This window comes from Cryptomeria japonica, chromosome 3 (genome assembly GCF_030272615.1).
Source record: "Cryptomeria japonica chromosome 3, Sugi_1.0, whole genome shotgun sequence".
Taxonomy (NCBI): Eukaryota; Viridiplantae; Streptophyta; class Pinopsida; order Cupressales; family Cupressaceae; genus Cryptomeria; species Cryptomeria japonica.
The window spans coordinates 394,824,468-394,847,202 of NC_081407.1; the positions used below are offsets into that span (position 1 = coordinate 394,824,468).

The following is a 22,735-nucleotide window of genomic DNA, read 5'->3' on the forward strand; positions in this document are numbered from 1 at the left end:
TAGTAGTAATTAGATTTCTGATTTCATTATTCGAAAAAGTCTCAAACTTTGAAATTCTTGATATAGTATTAGAGTCAGTTATTATTGTTAGTTTTTTTTTTGATTGGTAATGGACCGAAGCCGATAAGGTGTACACCCTACCCCCTTGTGGGTTTTGAACTTGTGACCTGTCTTTCAAGAGCACAAGTTCTCCACCACTAGGCTAACTCGGGTTATACAGTTATTATTGTTAGTTGCAAAAGAGATTAAAGGTGCATTTGCCATGGTTTGGTATAGTGTGGTATTTTCGAGAAGTATAAACAATTTCTTTTTGGAATTGGCATCTAGGCTTCTGGAGACATCATATTGTTGCTGTTCTACTGCTGGTCATTAACTTAGAAATCTCTCTCTCTCTCTCTCTCTCTCTCTCTCTCTCTCTCATATATATATATTGCCGTCCCCCCACCATCCCCCCAAAATGGCCCTTGGACTGTCATCCACTGAACACATCCCCTTTTGTCCTGCTGTCCCTATTTTGTAAATGCCATGGAACATAGGTTTTATTTTATTGTTTAATGTTTTAAAAGAACTTTTTTAATTCCTTATTTGGTTTTTTAAATATTTCTCCATAAATTGGAGAGCTTGACGATGAACAAGGAGTGTCCCTTCCACCTTGGGTTCCTTGTGGGTATGCTTAGGATGCTTTTTAGTTTTTTTTTTATAATGTTTTAATGTTTAAAAAAGCTTTTTCAATCAAGGTTGCAGGACATGTGACTACCCTCCCTTGGTACGTGTATGGACGTACTTGATACGGATATGGGACGACATGACTTGGAAACTGTGCTCGTTTGTACCCAAAATTGAGGTGATTTTAGTGCAGTGCTAGATACTTATCGATTCAACGTATGAAAATTTGTGTCTTTCTGGGTAAAAATGTGTAAAATCCATCACTGTTGCCCTCGTTTTAGCCTTTTGCTTCTCATCACTTTTTTATTGGATATTGTCTTAGAATCAATGGTGATGTAACTACCTGGATAGTGTCTCATAATCAATGGGAATGCGCACCGGGAAAGCCAGGAATGCATACTAGGGAAGGTGGGATCATGTATCCTACAAACTTTGATTTATTTCAAATGGAAATTATAAAGTTTTCAGCTTTTAGTTTTTTAATTAATATTTGTAATGTTATTGCTTTGTAATATATCTAGGGTGATTATAATATTAAAATTTATATAAATTTCAACATTTTTAAAGTAGTTAAATACTTTCACATTTACATTTAAATAAAAAATTAAATAAAATAAAATTGAATTTAACTATCAATAGTAAATAATAATTAAATTTTTAGCATTTTATATTGAATAAAAATTAAAATTAAATAAATAAAATATAATTAAAATTATATTAACAATGAATAATAGTTAAGAGCTATATACATGCATATGTGTGTGTGTGTATAAAAATTTAAAATATTAACAATGAATAATAGTTAAGAGCTATACATACATACATACATACATACATACATACATACATATTTATATATATGTGTGTGTGTATCAAGGGAGTATTGAAAAATAACTGTATTCAAATCAGATACCGCATCCGCATCTGTGCGCATGTCCATGCAACTTTGTTTTTTATTTTTATTGGTGTTTTAAATTTTTTCCATTCACAAGACACCCAGGAATGGATGGGGAGCATCCTTGCTACCATGAATTCCTTGTGGTTATGCTTACAGTGTATCCACAGGGAACTTAAGGTTGCAGGGACACACCTGTTTGCTCCTAGGCCGCTCCCATCGCAGCTCCAAAGCTTGGGTGTACTAATAAGGAACTTGGGTTAGCAGGGACACTCCTTGTCTGCTCCCAAGCTACTCCCAACGTCACTCTAGAGTTCTACATGGTTGGGGAAAACCCACTAAATAAGACTTCAAGAGCTGTATAAATTTCCTTTTCCTATTCCACAGGTAAGAAAGGGTATCTTTGTAGTACATGCTAAGTGGCAAGTAACTGTGTCATTTCTGGAGTCTTATCTAAAGTTTGAAAATCTCTGCAGCCTCAGCTCTTAATTGATCAGAAGTTATGTTTCAGATTGCTCAATGAATCTTAAACTTTATTTTTGGCTTGAAATGCTGGATTTTGGCTGGTGAGGCTCTTCTTCCTTTTTTTTAATATCTTAGTCTAGGAGCTAAATTATGCTGACATCAACATCCAACATTGCTGGACACATGCAGCTTCTTTGTCTTCTGTGTACATGTTTGAAAAGGCTTGTTGGTTTCAACATACTGAAAGAAGATTCACTTGTTACTTTTGTTATCAAACTTCTCCATATGGTTCATTTGCAACATGCTTTTAGATAGTGAACCTCAAATGTTCCTAAATGACTTACTGTTGGATTTCTGCCTGCTGAAGGCTCCTCAAGTGTGGCATCTTGAACAACATTTGATGAACTTGTGTTTGCCAACTGAGTAGCTGTTTTGACTTCTTCTTTAAAGACACTATTCTGGCCTTCATTATCGACTCAACCTCTTTTGGGTAGGCACTCTCTATTGTGTTTTATTAGGAAATTGTTCTTCTTACCAATTTATGTTTTGCCTCTTCTTTGAACCCTTAGAATATTGCAAATACTTGTGACTTGTTTGTACGGAGATTGACTCAGATTATCCAAGAAAGTCAAACATGATTTGTTTTGAAAGTTGAATTTAAGCTTTTCCATCAAGCTGATGAGTCTGTGCCTCTTGAGGTGCAAGCTCGGATGTTAGGTTTTGTGGCTATTTAGGGAGTTTCCTTGAGGTCCTGATTGTAAACTGATGTCTTATTTTAGTTCCAATATGTAACAGAAGATGCATTTCTTCAAAAAAATGATGCAGATCTGCATTATCTGTTCATTATATCCCTATACTACATTCAATTGCATTCCTTTTCTACATCTGTGATTTTTGAACAACTAAGATGTATGCGTGTGTGTAGGCTGTGGATCAAGTTGAATTTATTATTTTTTGTTCAAATCACACCAGTGTTTATAATTAAGTGATAATGTCATATGAAGAGCTGGGAGTAAGGTTGATATCGCTTTTGAAGATTTACTCAAGTTTGGAAAGCTTTTCACTCAGTTTTCAATTTACTTATTCTGTTAGATTGATTTTATAACTAAAGCATATGGGTAATTTCTCTTCTAGGTTATTGAAATTATTGCAGACAAAAGATGCACCCGACAGTGGGGACATTGGTTGCAAAACAACTATTCTAATACTGAATGCAAACCGTTATTTCTATTTATTTTATATATTTTTGAATGATTATTTCATTTATCTTAAATATTTTAAAGGTTATCAAGTAACTGTGACCTTTGGTCTTCACAGATTATCGCCAGAGCAAATGAGACAGGAGAAAACCCATTAAGTTTAAGCAACCGATTTTGCAAGGAGTTTTGTGTTGACATGGAGAAGCTTTATTGTCTTCCCCCTTCTGTAGAACCTCGTGTAACTGAACACATAAGCGAGATCATAGAAATGATTCAAAAGGTATATGAAGCATCTGTTTTATTGTTTGTTTTGTTATCAGTTCTCTATGTTTCCATTGCAGAGGATGCCAATTATTTGGCTATATTCATGCTTGATAATATGTGTTGAACAGAACTGTGATGGGAAAGATTTATTAATTGTGTTAAATTTTTAGAAGAGATAAAACATGTGCACTGCAGCAAGGCAAGGATCTGGCCTCAATCAATGTCACGATCTTATTAATTTATTTATGGAAGTTAAACGAAGCAATGGTGTCAGAGTTTCTCAGATGTAGTTAGAGCATATTTGGACCAAGAAGAGCCTTAAGAAATATTTGCACTAAATACTTCTTGTGATTTTACCCTGGTTAATTGCATTCATTGGGGGCTTCAACTAAGGTCATGAGTTCAATTGATCTAAATTCAAATTTTAGGAATCAAATGTAATGGATCAGTTTCCTCATCCTTGAAATACATTACTAAATAAAACTGGAAAGGGGAAAGCATTTTTTGCACCTGCTTAGTCACTAGGGGAGATGGCTGTGGTTGACCATTCTACTGAACTTCTTGGATTAGGAGATCAAGTCCAATCATTACCAAACCTACTGTGAAGGACAAGTTACTGATTGTCAATGCCATCTGGAAATACTCTTGTATTTAAAGTCATGTTTTTAATCTGTAGCTCCAGCACTTTTGCTTCTATTCACACAAATTTCAACAAGACTCCAATCCTACATTTTTGGTGAAGTGCCTTAGGAAACAACGAAAATAATAGATTTGATAATGTAATATTATGGTGATGGGCTTTTTATTATGTCAAATTTGTTATGGTTATATACACATTAGATAAATTTCACAATGATATAAAATAATTTCCCACATTAAATATATTAACAAGGTATTATAGGATCAACTTATTTGTCAAAGGGGATTTGGTCACTTGGTTGGACTACTGGGTTTTCATTTCGGAGACCAAGGTTCAATTCTTCCCAAGGACATCATAGCACTAATAGGGTGTGTTGGAGTGATATTTCTGCTCTAATAATATTGCATGGTAGGCCTGTAGGTGATGGATGAAAGCAAGGAGGAATAAGTAGAAGGTCCAAGGAGAAAAGGTTCAAGCTATAGGAGCAAAAATTGGAAAATATGAAGTAGATGCCTTGCAGGAGGAGAAAGAAAGCAGGATGATGAAGAGTTGTTCAATTCATAGCAGAAAAAATCTTTTGGGGAAAGAATCAGAAAACCAAAAGTAAAGATTTTTTTTTAAAATTGCGAATTAAATGGGAAAAAAGGCAAAAAAATTGAATTAATAAATGTATAAAAATGTAGGCAAAAACATGTTTTTAAAATTTAAAGGCATTTCAATAGAATAGCGATATAGAGATCAAATAAATTAAGAGTTTAGCCAATGAACAATGGAATATGGATTTTTGTTATTTAAGTTTATTACATTGCACCGCACAATGCATACTAAATGGTGCATAAATAATAACTAGATGCTTATATTTTTCAAAATTTCAATTATAATTTAGTTTGTACAAAGTCAACCTATAAACTAAGTACGAAATTTCAAAAAATATGTCATAACAAACAATTGTACAAAATACAGCCTTCCACAAATTTAGCTATAATCCAAAAATCTGTTTTGATAATCTTGTTTACAGGTAAAGTTAGCTTTTAGGTCACTGCCTAACAAGATGTGAATTTGGTGTATGAGAGACCCCTTAGCATTCCATAAGGGAATTGTTTTTTCAAGTTACCTTATATTGTTTTGGAGTATATAAATTCACTCCCCTTTGGATTTTAACATGTGGTGGCCTCGCTTATAGAGTTTGCATGCTTTCATGATTGGGCTACTTGAGGCATCTTTTTATAGGGACACGAAGAAAAATATGATCTATTGTAAGTGGATGGTCTACAATGTCTTTAGCCTCACTTCCATCCTTCAAAGCTTTTGGTCTTGGGCTGATTCAATCTTAAGCTTGTGAGAGATCCTTATTTGGTTTTTTTTTCTTGAGAGAAAGTTGACTCTACGAGTTACATTGGACATTGAAGAGTTGGTTTTTTAAGGCCAGTTTACTTTTTTAGCTGATCAACATCTTTATTGCTCAAATTCCTCAATTTAAATACTCCTTGATGCTCCTACTTGCATACTTGCTTTGAAGGATGTGATCAATAGAGCTATGAGATAAGAAATTTATTGACAATATATTTAGGTCAAATGGACCTTTCAACCACATGCTCTCAATCCCAAGATAGCTTCTACATTGGGCTTTTCTTAGGTTGTCAATGGGAGCATCATCCAAACCAACTATGTCAAGCACCATCATTTTTATGGCTTGAGAATTTCTCTTGCTTAGTTGGGGTTCTATTCTCAAGAATTATAAGAGGACTGTAAATTGTTTAATCAAATATATAAATGCATGTAAAACCTAGTCTTTTTGGATTATCAATCATTGAATTTTTCATTGGAAAGTCAAAACTTGGAGGAAATTTTTATTGAAGAGAGTATGCCTAGTGATCATGGCAAACTGCTGCATGAATTCTAATATTTTGGACTAGGTTTGACTACAAAAAATGTTCCTCATAATTCATTCTTGCTAGTTGCTATTGTATGTATCTAATTTAACTTTATTGTCAAGTACAAATGTTTGCAAGGCATCTTATACATTCAATTGAAAATTTTATTTTTTGCAGATTTGGTATCATGAAAGTCAAATGCCTCTATAGATTTGATCATAATACCACACCAAAGACTTTGCATGGACATGTTGCACATCAATCTCAAGTATAACCAATGTCAAATGCAACTAGTGTTTGAATGATGTCAATGGTAGCATATATTGCTTCATATGGATGAAAGAGGCAGGACATGACACTATTGCTTGCCTAGTCTGCCCTATAGATGTTGCATATCAAGCAAAGCAAGCTTGTCAAGGAATTTATAAATAAGGCAAAAAAGGCAAGAATTGGGACAAAAGTGGCATTTAATTTTGTAGATGCTAAAAGCAATCCTTTGAATGAAGCAACTAGTGCACAAGAGAATTTCAAGGAGCCTAATTCAACACGTGGCCCAACGCAAGTGAAGGAAACATTTAATTCTTTTTTTGCACATTAATAGTACACCAAGATCACATACCACTTTAGAATGTACAAGATGGGGGAAGAACTTCCATAAACAGGGAAAGAAAGTACAAATTGTTGCTATTGCTCTAGCCTTTCATTCCATGGTGCCAAGTCTCCCTATTAGCAAGGTATGGTAGATGCTCTTACAACTTTTAGTCCTGTTGTGACCTAATCACACATCACCCCATTCCAAATGGGGACCCCCTACATTCTTGGTCCACTTGGTCTTTTGGTTGTGGTCTTTTGGGTTGTTTGGCAACAATCTCTTTAGTCTCCTCAGGTCCCCATTTGTTTTGGTGAATTTGGCTAAGTTTGGAGCTTTTATTGTCTATTTTAGGGTTTTTACCCTTCAAACTTAGAATTTAGGTTAGTAGCTTAGGGTTTTGAGAAATCTGAACGAAGCAATGAAGTAAGAACCCTTCAAGGAAGCCGCCAGTGAAATTTGAGCAAATTCTGAGCACTTACTATTTTTAGTAAGTTCCACTACATCTTGGATTGGCCTAATTTTGCATTTAAACAAACTTAGTATTTTTAGCAGTGTCTATTTTTAGTAAGTGCCTCTGTCCCCCGATTTGCCCTAATTTGATGTTTGGAAGTACTTACCATTTTTAGTAAGTCTATTTTTGGCATGTCTATCTTTGGCAATTGGTAGGACATTGATGGTAGAATATTCTTGAAAATCCAGTTCTAAATACAAAAAAGTTGAAAAATTAGGCAATTGATCAGAAATTTGGCTAAGTCTGGGATTCTTTCCTGAAATGGCAAAGGCATGAAAATCTACTCTAAGACAGGAAAGTTTTCCTTTGCTAAGAAATGCAATCCCAAAATGGCACTCAAAACTGGAAAGATGGCATATTTTACAAGGCATGGAGGATTTTCAAAAATCCCCAAAATTCCTTTACCTCTAGCCAAGTGTGCTTTGGATGGGTAGTTGGGCTCTAGAATCATATAATGGAGGAATTTCCATCCTCATCCAAATTCCTCCACTACCTAGTAAATGCACCCCAAGAAAGTGCATGGGCACCAAATGCATACCAAGGAGGATTTTCTCTTCATGGCGAAATTCCTCCATCACCTAGCAAATGCGCTCAAGGAGGGTAGTTGGGCACTAAAACCAAGACATGGAGGAATTTCCTCCCAACACCAAATTCCTCCACTATGGGCAAAGTGCGCTCAAGGCTAAAGGGAGAGTGCCAAACACATGTCAAGGAGGAATTCTTCAATCCTCAAAACTCCTCCACTCCTATTCAAATGCGCTCTAGGGAGGTGCATGGGCACAAAACCAAGGTCATGGAAGATTTTTCAACCTTAGCAAAAATTCCTTCACTCCATCCAAATTGCGCCCAAGTCAGGTGTCGAGTGCCAGAATCCAAGCAAGGAGGAATTTTTCCAAACGTCAAAATTCCTTCATCATAGAAAAAATGTGCTCCAAGTAAGAGATGGGTTCCAAAAACAAGTCAAGGAGGAATTCTTCAAATCCCAAAATTCCTCCTGTGCCCAAGCATGCCCATGACAAAGATTTAATATGGATTTCATGTCAAGAAGGAAAACTCAATTTTCAAAAAAATTCCTTCCTCTAAAAAATGCACCCAAGTTGAAGAATTCCAGAAAATTGAAAATTTTGGCTTAGTGAAGATTTCTCTCTCCAAAGCTCCGGACAAGATAAAATTCCTTGGACATGAAAAAGTTATCAAATGTCAGAAAAATCTCTCTCTAGGATGAGGTATACGCGAACATCAAAAAATTTCCTTCAAGACAATCTCTCAAGAAAGAATTTTCTCTCTCCAAGGTTTCTAGACTTTCAAAATTCCTTTAGAAGTGGAGAAGATTGTTAAAATTCTTCCAAGGCAGGAAAATATTCCAAAATATCTCTCGTACGCCCAGGATAGAAAGATTTTCCTAAGAGATGAGTTGGCGACATGCAAAGAGAATATTCCATATTTATGACGCATGACTTGGAACTCAAGTTGATGGCGGGGTCCACTTGCATGGCGAGCTATCTAAGGAAACATGATGCTTGATTGAAAGAAAACTAATGCAACTGCTACATTTTTCCCCTCGCCAACTTAGCAGCTTAGTGGGTGACTTCTATTTAGTGTAAAATTGGAATTCATTCTTCACAATGATTTTTGGAGAAGTTGGAAGCAAGAGAGAAGCGAAGAAAGTTAGAATGAAGTTTTTTATTATTTTCTAGAAGATCTCATCTTTGGAGGTTTTTATTTATTCCAAGTTTGGAATTATCAACCGGGAATTCCTTCCTTGACTAGTTTCTTGAATTCTTTTATCACGAATCTAATATTTACTATTTTATTTTGCAGGAATGGCGAAATCCAGCAAGGCGGCAAATACCTCCCGACAGGCACAAATCAAGAACGAGTAAAGAGGATTTCTCCCAAAGTCAAAGATCATTTTGAAATGGAGAGAAGTCAGCGACACCAACCTGGGAACTTTCAGGCTGGGAGAATTCAAAAAAAGAGTATATGGAACAACTGGACGTCCTCCATCAACCATTGCCACTAAGATAGTCAAAAGTGGGATTGTAGCAGTTGCCGACTTCCCTCTTGCCATCTAGTGCTCAAAGCTGATTATTGAATGTGTGAAGCATTACAACGCTGAAAGAAGGGCGATTTTGGCATCTAATGGCAAGCTCTTGGTCAATCTTACAACTGAAGCAATTGGAGAAACTTTTGAGATTCCTGCATACCAATCCATGACATACAAGAGCAAGGAAAGAGCAACATTGATATATGATGCTGGTTTTGAGAGATGCATTGGAATAATCAATAAAGTGCGGATGTAGAAGCTAAAGCTTCATATTTCAAAATTACCCAAGCAGATCACCAACATGGATTTCAAACAGGAATATGCCGATCTTGTGCTGATGATGAGTAGGGTCATGGGATGCTCATAGGCCTTTATGTTTGAGCCTTGGATGTTCTACTTTATTTGTGAAGTAATGAAAGGCGAAAGAGTGATAGATTGGGCAAAAATAATCAGCCACAACTTGGACCAGCAGCTGAAGAATTTAAGGCAATCTCAATCTTTCTATATGAGCTTGTATGTTATCTACCTGTTGGCTAGAATGGGCAAGTTCAATGGATTGCTAGGCAAAGGTCCCATGGGATGTGGACCAAGACAGCTGAAAGCTCATGAGTGCTATTCATAATTGCACTTGTATGATACTACTACTTTCAAAATGGCAATCACACCTTCACAATGCACATCACCAGACCTTTGCAAGGAGGACTCCACACAAGGTTGTCGCAGGAAGCAAGAAAGTTAGTAACGAAGTATGGAGCCTGGTACATTCAATCTCTGAAGTTCACTTATCTTCGGGTCCAAGGATTCTTTGACCAACCATGTAATCTTCCAAGATATCCAACGAACGAGATGGTGCTATTGGAAGTTACCAGACAGTTGACTGCCTATGATAAAATTCAAATATAGGAGATTATGAGGAAATGTGTCCATCATTGGCGGTAGCAAAAATTTCAAGGGATGAATTATTATTCTACCACTTAGCATCTCATATTATGAGGGCATTTTTTGATCCATATGATAAAATCAGGTTGGTTGCTGGCGTAAAATATAAACACAAGTTTCAGCTGGAAGATTATTGGGCCAGCGCCAAAGATGACCTTGAAGTCAGAAGATGTTTTCTAGATTACCTCTCAAGTTGATAAGAATCTGTGAAGTCATACATGTACCAGATCAAATTGAAGAAGATGAAAATTCTGTTCAACCAGAGTACGAAAAGGAGAAGGATAGGCCCATTTGGGCGCCAAACTAGTTAGAATCAGGAATTGATGATTTAGATTTCTTAAGTAGGCCAGTCTTGAAGTTCACTAAGCATTGGGTTGAGCGGCACATCGCAAAGTTGAAGGCAAAGAATGCTCGCCTAACTTACCAATTGATGGGAGACTTGGGATGATCCTTTTGTTGCCTCAGACAAGGAAAAGAAAAGAAGTGCAGGAGGAAGTGCCGCAACGCCGAGGATAGTAGAGATGCAGTCACCTGCTAGCTCTTCCAGCATGCATGAAGTTGAAATGTTCACATAGGAGGTCACAAGAAACCAGCTACAGGAAGATGATCATGAATTTGTGCAAGCACAGGATAACCTCAGTATTAGTGCTTCCCATAGGCCTGTTCAACATAGAAGTCAAAGGCAAGAACTTCCTCTGAATCTGGAACAAGAAGTTCAGGATTGTTTTATGGAAGCAAACACTAGAGAAATAGGAACTTTTGACGAAGTTTCACAAGAATAGATGTAGCCGGGAATGCAAGATTTGCAAGCAGCCATTCTAGATTGGCTGAGGGAAAGAATGAGAAAAGAGCTGGAAGAAAAGATGGATCCCGCGTAGGAACTTCTAAATAGGATAGACAGGCCAGCAGAGAAGAAGGTGGCAAAGAGATTTTCCAAAGTTACAAGGGATGAGTCAAGGTCAAGAACATTACACCTAGCTGTGCCTGGAGTTGACAAAGATAGGAATGCCATCACTCCTAATGAATATGGGATTACAACGGTCGACATAGGGCATGCCTCCAAAGCACAAGTGGTAGACAATTTTGATGTGTCATCCTTAGCACTGAAGGAGCAAATAAAAAGAATAGAAGAGAAAAATAGGAAGTTGAAGAGTGAGAACAAAGCCTTGTGTGAATATGTGTGGTGCTTGAGGCATCCATTTAGAGAGGAAGATAGGTCCTTTGTTCCTCCCTCTTCTCTTCTGAAGGAATCCATTGATGGGATCAAATAAATAAGGAGAAGGGCTCAGTGCTCTAAGGAATGGGTAGAGGACGTCTTCACTTTAGCTGGTAAATTTATTGAAGACCGCTCATTTTTATTGGAGAATCCTAGCTTTCCTGAACAAACTAGAGACTATGGACAATTCATGGGAAGATGTGCATATCTATTAGGACTTAACAATTCCACCTCCAAAAGCACTAATGGGGACTCCGAAGCAAACATTGATTGATGGGAAGGTCATCAAGGAAAACAAGATATATGATTTTCCTCGATGGTTTTGTGCAGTTTGCACTGGGAAGGAATTCTTTGAGAGGTTCACTAAAGAGTCAGGATCATTGAGCGAATCGGTCAAAAAGGTTCAAGAAGAAATCCTCAATGCAGTAGAGGCATTGTTTGCAAGAAGGTTGACTAATGAGGAGTTGACAGTTGGCAACCTGAAGGACAAGTGACATGAATTCTTCTTCGTGGAATCCTTCTCAAAAGAACATTTGGAAAATGTTCCCTTGTTCTCTAGCACAATGTGTAGGACTTAAGAAGCGGCATCAAGATGGGAGAAGTTTTTCTCCAAGTGTGAAGAGAACACTTCAATGCTGGAATTCAAACTAGAGACCGTGCCAAGTGTCTATATAGGAGAGTTGGAAGCCGTCATGACCGGATTCGTTGCATTCGCCATCAATGAAAGAGATAATGGTCATCCAATTTTAGACGAGAATCTATTGATTGCATGATGACATGATGGGTCATTTATTGTTGAGGGATGTTTTTGACAAGGTGGTGGATCATTCAATGCACGATGGCTGCCATGTTGAAAAGTTGGTGGGTCATTAATGCATGGTGGGCGATTTGAAATATAATGGGCATTTAATGCATCATGGATGCCCTTTTTGGGAACAAAGGGTAATTAATGTGTAGTGGGCGAGGTTCCTCATTAATAGCTCTCCCCACTACTTGGTGTCATATTTTTAGGTCATTTTTGGTCAAACCCTAATTAGCATTTTGCATGGTGAGTCTTAGCCATTGATTGGAATGTAATCCATGCTGTCCATTTTCTTTTTGGGCCTATAAAAGGGGGGCACCCCTTCATTTGTGGTAGAGGGAGAATTGTATGGGATTGTTGGTATAAGTTTTTGAGATAATAATAGGGATATATTGGCTTTTTGGTGTTCACTTGAGTTATTTTAAAACTTGCATGGTTTCATCTTCCTCACTTAGATTAGATTTGCTTCAAGTACTTAGATGAATGAAATAGATTGCATTACTTTATGGCGAGATCACTTGCTCATGACTTTTACCGATAGATGATTTCTATCCGCAATGTAGGGTTGGACAGAGCTTTTGTATGAGTGTTCTTAATTTGGATTGTCAAATAAGCATTGTTCCTTGATGGTGTTCATGGATGATTTAAAATCTTATCAACACAACCTTTGAAGATTGCACCCTCTTTATGTAGTTGTCAAAAAGTGGCGAAGTAAAGTTTGGTCGATCTCGCCTAAGTTTTGTTGTCTGTTGAGTTCCTAGATTTTTGATTAGAAATTTTCTAAACCCTTTCCTATTTTACTTTTTGCATATCTTATTGAAAAGTTCCAAAAAAGAGCTATCCATTGCTAACTCATCCGTGAAGTCTGTCTCCTTGAAGTTTCAAATTTGTTTAAGTCTTCTTCACTGCACGTAAGTCCCCCTTGGATTACCAACAACATCAAACCAAACGAGCCTATATCCATCGTAAAGTCGCAAGTACGTAGTTGGAACCTTGGAATCACTACATGGGGTTTTGATCAAGAGAGGATAGGGTGACCGTTGGGAAACTTTATTTTGTGTTGGTGTGGTCATAAAACACCCATCAACAAGTCCTAGGTTCAAAGCCACATCTTATGAGACATTGAGGATTAGATGCAATACAGGATGTTGTTAATGAACATCAATTACAGTAGACAAAGGTTGGATGCATTGTAATGTTAGATGGGTGGATGGATAGAAGGAACCAAACCCTCATCAACTCCCTTTGTCTCTTGTGATATTGGCACAATCTTTTTGAAATCTTTGGATGCATCAAATAAGATCAAATTTGTAGTTGCATTTTTTTGAGTTATTTAACATAGTAGTCATGGATGTAGAGCCACCAAATGTGGTTTATTTTATTAAAAACAATATTGTTTTTAATTAAGGAACAAACAGGTTTTGAGGGGACCCAAAATCCCTTACAACAAGTTTTGAAGGGACCCGAAACCCTCAGATTTTCTACGGATCCGAAACCCAAATAAGTATGCTGCCATAAGAGAAAACATAGACATTCAACTACCCATCCTCAGCCAAACAAAATAAAATATTCAATGAAGAGCTAGCTGAAAAAATGAAAAAGCCGAAGCCAAACATCAAAAAGCTTAGACCAACGTAACCATTGGGGTTTTCCAGGCACCCTCAACCTTAACAATGGGTTTTTGAAAGGCTCCCATAACCTTGATCTTGAGAAAGAATAAAGCTGAGTACTTCATACCCTCCATGATCACCACCTCAATAGGTGATAAAGGAGATAAATCAGTTAAAAGATCATCCTCAATTCTCAAACAGCCTCCCACCAGCACCTCCCAGCATCAACTGCAACACTCGATTCCACCTCAATAGGAGAAAAGTTATCTCTAGCACCATCCGTCTCCACCTCAAAAGAAGACAGGGCCACCTCTATAGGAGAAACCAGAGAAAACCAAGTCCATTGAGATAGAAGCAAGAAGGCCAGTACCAAATAAGCAAGGGGGAAGCCAACGGTAGGGCCGACAAAAATAGAGACAGCCATAACAGCCCAAAGGGTAGGAACCTCAAACACCATCAAGGGGATAAGAACACTTGGAACATCCCCTCACAAAAAACAAAATCAAAACAAGGGTGAAAACATGATAACAACCAGACAAAACCACACCCTCTAGAAACCAAACAATAACTTTGGTATCCACAAAATGGGAGCACACAGAGAGGCAAAAAAGGCTCCCAAAAGGCACAACAATAAAAACCCTAAAAAACTTACTCCAAAGAAGCATCAGGTCCATAAACCAAAATGAAGAGCAAACCCCCACAGGGCCCAGAGAGACACATAGGCAACCACAAAGGGTCTCAACCCTAACAGGGCAAACATAGAAAGAGTGGGCTAGAGGATAATACAAAAACCCCATCAAAAGTATTAACCTCCACAAAGAAAAAAACCACAACAAAGCCCATACCAGAGGAAGGGCCAACCAAAAGGACGAAAACTGCACAAGCACGGTAGGACTAGAGACGACTTCATCAAATCTTCAAAAAAACACATAGGGCACATAAAGCACCTGCCGCTCCTAAGATCTTGAGAAAAAATGGAGGACAACCTGTTCCACAGCTACAACCCTGAATCGAGAGAAAAGCATGGCCGAAGGGAGAAGCATGGCGACCCCCCCAAATAGGGTATGAAGCCAAACCAGGCAGGGCAGTCCTCCAAAATCAAGCCCAAGAAAAATAGAACCCTCCCAAGCAGTATCTCCATCTTCATCCCCTTCGCCTGAATCCTCCGCATCATCAGCCGAAACCCTAGCTACACCCGCCGCTCCCGCTCCCCTGTTCCCGCTCACCAGTAAAGTTGAAAGATTCGTTAAATTGGAATTAAAAACAATATTGTTACTTATGTTATTGTTAGAAGACTCTTGATGGACAAGTATCTCTCTATGTTTTTTAGCCCGTGTGTACATAATTTCTTGATCTAATCCTAGAGGACATTGAAAAAATTGAATGGGTTAAGGAGTTATTGCAAAAAATTCACACAATTACCCAACTTCATCTATAATCACCAAGGGTGTTGTGTATGATGTGCTCCTTCACACAGGGCAAGGAGCTAGTTTGACAAGGTGTGACTAGATTTGCTACTCATTTCCTTGCACTATAAACTCTTTGCCAACAAAAAAAAATTGAACCAAATGTTTGTTTCAAACAAGTGGATGGATTCTAGCTTCATAAATTAAACAAGTAGCATAGTAATGATAGAGTACATTTATTCTCCAAGTTTTTTGCTTGCGGGTGAACAAGTTGTAGAATTTTCAAGTCTCTAGTAAAAATTTTGAGGTTCGTGAATGGGAAGAATTCCCTCATGGGTTATTTGTATGAGGCCATGGATAGGGTCAAGGAGGTGATAAAGGATAGTTTGGAAAATAATAGGTACATGTACATGTCATTATGGGACATAATCAATAGAAGATGGGATCAACACATGCATCCTCCTCTTTATGTTGCTAGATACTATCTGAATCTATTGTTTTTCTATAGGCCCTCATTCAAAGATAATGATTTTGAGGTCATAAAGGGTTTGTTCATGTGCATGGGAAAAAATCTTTCCTAACACCAAAAAAGTTGCGAACAATTATGGTAGAGTTGCAAATGCACAAGCAAGCAAGGGTGGTTTTCTCATATGTGGCTTTCGTGCAAGGCAATAAGACCTTCTTACTGGGTAGACTCTATAAATTTTGAACAATCTCTCTATGTTGTGGACATGTGCATTAAAAATGTTAAGCTTTCAAGATATTCTCATATCATATTCAAATAATTTGTGTTTTTCAATGCAATAGTGAGATTTTTTCGATTAGGAAGCCAAAAATCTTAGATGGATGCAAAGACTCATTTTGAGCCAGACACGTAGTTGATCCACTTGCAAGCATATTTGAAGTGGTTTTGAACACATACATTCAAGAAACACAATTGTTTAACACAATGCATGAATAATTTAGTGTTCACCGCAACCTTTGCTTGAAGCTAAAGAAAGATTAGGTTAGAGTTTTAATATACTTGCAATCATAATTATACTTGTATTTATTATATTTCTTCACTTTCAATGGCCAATACTAATTTCTATATGGACAAAATCAAGTATTGTTGGGGACCAGCCAATTGACCTCAAAAAGTTGATCCAAAGTCCAAATGGATTGTAAAACATCTTAGGAGAGGCTCTAACCCAAGAGCTTCATCATCATGACCTGCTACCCAGAGTGTATGTATGCCTCAAAAGCAATATAAGCTAACTTGAAAAAACAATTCCCTTGTGGGATGCTGAGGGGTCTCTTATACACCAGATACATGTCTTGCTAGGCATTGACCTAAAAGCTACCTTTACCTATAAACATGATTATCAAAACAAATTTTTGGATTATATCTAAATTTGTGAAAGGCTGTTCTTTGTACAATTGCTTGTTATGTAATTCTATTATCGTTTTATGAAGGTATGTATTTAGACTTGGGCTGATATCACTAACTAGAAAAGGCCCTTAAAAAATTGAAACATTTTAATAAATGAGGGATACATCTATTGGTTATTGCTCATGCCAAGAACTAGTTAGAATAGGTCAAACCTTTGGAGGCCTATTGCTAAGATCTGTCCTAGTACATTTTTGCATGAAGGATTCTTACATAAGGTCTTAGTTGTATTTGACTAAAATCCCATGGTGAGTATCTTCAACGTAAATGGGCTCACAAATTGTTTATTCATAATTGCATTTTCTTTTTGTTTGTAAATCAACAATCGGGATTGTGCCCATAGTTTTTTTGAGGTGCTACAAAGCTTTTCATTCATGTTATTAAAGCATGCATAAGTTGAGTTTGGCTTTCCTAAGTTTTCTAATGATTTTGCACTCATTTCTTTGTTTTGTTCGATTAGTTGTTTTCCAATATATATGGTTCAAATCATGCGCATTTAAGTTTTTGGAATTTGATTTGGTCATTTTCATTAGAAGCTGCATTGTGATTTCTGCAGTTGTTGACTTATTAACAAGTATAACTTGCTATACATATTTTCCCCATAATACCTTTAATAGTGTAGAACGTTGAAACATGATACTCTGAACCAATTTCATTATGAAGATAAAATACCTGTTCAGAATTGGTCATGCAGCAGCAATCTGGAAAAAAAACTCATAGCAAACCCTAGGGCCTTGACTGGGAAAAAATCACACCACGAAGTGATCAGAGGAAACTGGAGGAAGAAAAACAGAAAATAATGTGAAAAATGTGTGGGTAAAAATTATAAACCCTACAGACCATACCATTATGTGGGTAGAAAAAGCAGCAGACATTGGGGAAAAATGATCAAAATTACTTTTTTTAGGGAAAAAGGTCATGGATTTCACAGTTTTGAGATTAATCGCATTTTTTTCCTGAGTTATGCTTTTCTATGGTTCATGTTGTAGGAGTTCTATAAGAGTGGGAGTTTGAATATGCTACATGTAATATCCTCTTTTCTCACCTAGTCAACTTTACTCCCCATTAGCCAGGTTCCTGCAGGCTATTCAATGATGGTCAGGGGACTCATTTTTCCTTGGAGACTTGGGGTTTCAGTTTCTGTATAGTCGACTCACTTTCAAATAATTTTATAGTATAGTGTTGTAAAATCAGACTATAATAATAATATATGAAGTATTTATATAAATTATTATAAATATACACTAATAATAACATAGGTTGCATATGAACACGCTGAAGAAGAAAGAGATTCCAGAAAAATAACTGTAATGTCTGACTGTCATGTTGCCACAAAGCCCTCCAATTTCCACCGATTTTCTCTTCTTATGTGACCAAGAATGCAGTGAAGACGTTGAACGACATTATTTATAGAACATTCGCTGGTTTTATCACTGTTTTGTAGCCTTTGTAGGTTTTTCCACATTCATAGGTTACTGTCTCTTTATGATTTTTCAAGCAGATTATTTGCACGATTTAAATGCAAAAAAGTGGTGGAAAATCATTGACCAATTTTTCCATGGTTTTTTGGGGAAAAAATCATGCCCTATGTCAGCTTGCAATTAATTGCAATCAGTCACGATTTTTTGCCGACTAATGCTTCTTTGGATCAACCTCTTTGAAATGAAGAAACATTGAAATATAGAAACCAAATCCTATGTGAGCTAATGCTTTAATTACGTATTACCTCTGCCTATTGAGGTCTAAGTACTATTTTGTAAAGATAGTTTATTCTGTACCATTGTCTACCTCACATCTCTCAATAGGGTTTTATTTTTTTTAGGTCGACCTATATTTCAGATTTTATTAAACATTTATTCTACCACTTCTGGGATTCAGAAATTGGGGGATGTGCTTTTGGATTTATAATTTACTTAGAGAAGCTTGAATTTGGATATTTGTAGTGAAACATATCACAGGAGATGTGGATTCAAATATCAATACAAATAGTAGTGAAATTCTTAATGTGAAACATATCAGACTCGGAACTTTTTGCACTAAAGAAATGATTTATTGCAAGATATTTTTAGTAGTCAATTTTGTATTTGACGATTCAAAATGTAATTGAATATTTTAGTTAGCATATTTAGGAAGTAGAGTTAGATTTACTATAATTACAATTATTTGATAAATCTCTGTTTAAGTGTGAGCTTCAGATCCAGATGATGGAATTCTTTACTCTCATGACAGATCCTTACAAATGGTTATGCATATGTCGTGGAGAATGGCGATGTCTACTTTTCTGTGGACAAATATCCAGAATATGGTTGTTTGTCAGGACGCAAATTAGATGATAATCGAGCAGGAGAGCGTGTTGCAGTGGATTCACGGAAACAAAATCCTGCTGACTTTGCTTTATGGAAAGTAAGTGGATTTGGAGAGGTTAAAAACTCAGGAATTTTTCGCTTAGTGTTCTTATTGGGGAGGGTTTTTAGAAACTTTTTAATATGTCATTAATGTTTGAGAATCCTGAGATAATAATTTATGAATTGGTTTGATGAATTTAGAGTGCAAAGCCTGGTGAACCTTGTTGGGAGAGTCCATGGGGTCAGGGTCGACCAGGTTGGCATATAGAATGCAGTGCAATGAGTGCTACACATTTGGGTTACTCTTTTGACATTCATGGTGGAGGGGTTGATCTCATATTTCCTCATCATGAAAATGAGTTGGCTCAGAGCTGTACTGCTTGTAAAGAGAGTAGTGTACGTTATTGGATGCATAATGGCTTTGTAACAATTGATGCTGAGAAAATGTCAAAATCCTTAGGCAACTTTTTCACAATTCGCGAGGTAAGAAGAATTATTGGGCCTCTTTACACTTCATTTCTAGGCAACATGCCATTACATTGTTTAAGATGTAAGTATGCATTTTTATTCATCTAGTAATCAGCAGTTTTGGACAGGTTCTAGAATCTTATCATCCATTGGCTTTGCGAGTGTTTTTGAGTGGCACACATTACCGATCTCCTGTTAACTACTCAAAATCTCATCTGGAAAGTGCATCGGACCGTATTTTTTATATCTACCAAGTAAGATAACCAGGAAAATTGTTCTATAATTACATTTCTTAAATAATTTGACGAATGGAGTTTTTTCCTCAACAATTTTGCAGTATGAATATATTAACTGATTGTGCCCATATTGGTTGCAGACATTGAAAGATTCTGAGGAGTGTCTTTCTGGATCCGCCAGGGAAAACATAGGTCAACCTGTCCCAAGCAATATTGTTGACTGCATCAACAAAATACGTGTTACTTTTACATCTTCAATGTCTGATGATTTACATGCTCATATTGTTTTGGCTGCACTATCTGAACCATTGAGGATCATGAATGATCTAATGTTTACACGCCAGGTTCGCATTCCTCCTCAAAGTTGTCTTTTAAGGCATACAAATAATTTCTCATTCTTAGGAGATGTTCAGATTATGGAGATATATATCAATTTTGAAAGCATAAATAATGTTTTATATCTTGCTCCTGATTAAAGATATGAAACAGGTAAAGAAGCTCTTGTCAAGACTCTGTTCAGTATCCAACAGATGCAGCTTACAAGCATGTCTTTGCCTATTGTTTTATTTGATTATGTAGTCCTGAAGATCTTTCAGCACATGTTTCCCATTTAGTGATTCATCCATGATACATTGTGCAGGGAATTAAACAGAAGTCAAGAATAGAATCTTTGGCGGCCTTGGAAGAGGAAGTTAGGGCCATTTTGAGTGTTCTTGGATTGACGTGTCCAAACTGTTCTGAGGTAGGTTAAAATAGAAATAAGTTAACTTCCATCAGTTAAGCTGTTGACACAGTGCATAATTGAATCTATTACAATTGCATGAATACCAGGTTTTGCTGCAGTTAAAAGAAATGGCATTAAAAAGGGCAGGTCTTAGTGAAGATGAATTAGAGCAAGCTATTAAAGAAAGGTCAGATGCAAGGGCTGCTAAGAATTATGCAGAGTCTGATAAGATTAGGAAAAAACTAGCTGTTATTGGCATTGCCCTCATGGATGGACCCAGTGGTACCACCTGGCGCCCAGCAATTCCTCTTGAAGAGGAGGAACAGCATGTTGCCACCTAGTACAGATACAAGGAGAAAACACATATTGAAATAAGTTCAGTTATATGGATATAATTGATGCATATTTTCTCACAAAGAGCAGTTGTATTCATGCAGAGTGTTCAAAAGAGCGTTTGTATTCATGCAGAGTTTTGTTGAAAAAAGCTTCAATAGCTTTGCAAATTCACATGGCATTTCAATATAGATATCTGTGCCATAACATTTCAATTTAAAGTGCTTTTTGAGGAGGCTCCTGCATACAAGGACGCTGCAAACAAGGTGGCTATGATTAACATATGATGCATTATCATATGATTTAAGAGAAACCTTGTCATTTAATGTAATGTACTCTGCGGGGTTTTGACAGAAATTAATATTATTTCTGTTCATTTTGCTGATTAAAAAAATTCAAAACTAATGGATAGATATAAAGTATCCAGTAAAAGATGAAATGCTTTGCCTATCTCTGCAGTCTCATTTTTTTGAAAATGTGCAAATACTATTATATGACAAAAAACTAAAAATCACATCTTTTACCAGGCTCTGAAAAGGATCACAAGGGGACACATGTTTTGATAAGTGCAACACATTGTGAATATGAAACCTCGTGAATTTTTCCATCAAACCCAACCAAACAGATCCAAAAACAGACCAAGAAAGGTTTAACATAACAACTATGTAGACCAACTTATTAACAGAAGACCTATAATCTGCAATATAACATGGTTAATTTTTTTGTATATTTTATCCAGTCTTTAATATGAACATAAAATTCCTAATTATTGCCAAAATGGGACTATATGAAACAATGACTTTGAAAGAACCAATCCCCAAGAAGTCTGTTGGTCAATTAATGTCCTTCAAGTGGGTCTTTATGCTTTTGGATCAATGGTATTTGCCTCTAGCATGACATCATGCCACCTTGGTGGAAAAGTGTAGCTGACTCAGGTGTGGAAATCTGGACTCCCCAATCACAGGTTCGAGCTTGAACGGAGTTGGTGCTGACTGACCTTTATGCAGGGGTGTTGCATTGTATTTCCCTGCATGGATATGTTCTGTATGGTTTCAAGCTATCAACCGTCTTATGAGATCATATAAGGGCATTATGGGCCTTAATGAAGTCATCCAAGGTCGGGGCTGCATTCTTTCCTTCTTTGTAAAACATAGTGTCTGGTTTCCTGGGTGCCTGGTGGAAGGTGTCTATTCCTCTGCTGACTGTGGTTACCAGAGTCGTCACTTGAGGTGTAGGAGTTGAATACAGAATTATCAGTGGAAATGTGATAATAGTGGGAATATCAACTCTAGTAATACTAGGTTTTGGAGGTGGTGGGCAGGTGGTGTGTTGTATTTTGAATACACATTTCAGGGATTTATATACCGAGAACAGAATATATCCATGTATATTGTCGAGGATATAGGGGAGGAAGACCTGGCCTTGCTAAAGGGATCGGATTAACACTTACATGGTGAAAAATGCGAAGCGAAACACACCTGAAGGCTGAAAGCCACTGGTGAAATTTCGATGAGTTTGGCATGGTAATAGGGAATAACTTGCTTAGGCCACATCTGGTCATCATCTGATGGAACAGGATGCCTGCTCATTACCCATTTCCTGCTCAAATCTGGTTGCATTTTGATGAGGATTGAACAACATGATTGTTAAAACCATGGTTACCAGGAGAATCGTCTCCTACCCCTTGAGACACGTCTCTGGAAACTTCCCAATGATAGGGTGCTTTTGGCTGCTGTCTCCTGTTGTCTCCAAAGTCTCCCAACCAGAAATTGACGTCTCCTGCCATAAAAGTTAGGGCAAAACATAATAGAAGGCAAGTAAATAAAATAAGTCTGCAGCAAAGAAAAGTCATAGGGAAATAACTAACAAGGAAACCATGTCGCAGGAAGACAAAAATCCATGCAAATATATAGTGATCAGATCTACTGACAATGCAGACTTTTTGAGAGGGACATAAACAGTTGTATGACTGATTCCCTGTCATTGCAATGGTTAAAAAGAAATTGACTTTACTATTTAGTTGAAAGTATTGAGTGTGCTCAACACCTATTGCCTTCCACTAAAAAATTTAGAC

General features: G+C 36.9%; 1 protein-coding gene across 6 annotated transcripts in view; it reads left to right on the plus strand.

Moving 5' to 3' along the window:
- LOC131047888 (cysteine--tRNA ligase, chloroplastic/mitochondrial) overlaps positions 1-21,111 on the plus strand; it is a 50,447-nt gene extending 29,336 nt beyond the window's left edge. For 2 of the 6 annotated variants that reach the window (XM_057981700.2, XM_057981696.2), the window contains 8 exons: positions 3,344-3,505; positions 18,785-18,976; positions 19,102-19,383; positions 19,497-19,622; positions 19,745-19,948; positions 20,094-20,147; positions 20,245-20,346; positions 20,436-21,111. In XM_057981700.2, the coding sequence (XP_057837683.2) occupies positions 3,344-3,505; positions 18,785-18,976; positions 19,102-19,383; positions 19,497-19,622; positions 19,745-19,948; positions 20,094-20,147; positions 20,245-20,346; positions 20,436-20,669 (1,356 nt within the window). In that variant the 3' untranslated portion in view covers positions 20,670-21,111. Of the gene's footprint in view, positions 1-737; positions 845-988; positions 1,075-3,343; positions 3,506-18,784; positions 18,977-19,101; positions 19,384-19,496; positions 19,623-19,744; positions 19,949-20,093; positions 20,148-20,244; positions 20,347-20,435 lie in introns of all 6 variants that reach the window. The other 4 variants (XM_057981701.2, XM_057981697.2, XM_057981699.2 and 1 more) reach the window with 4 other exon arrangements.
- The last annotated feature ends 1,624 nt before the right edge of the window (positions 21,112-22,735 follow it).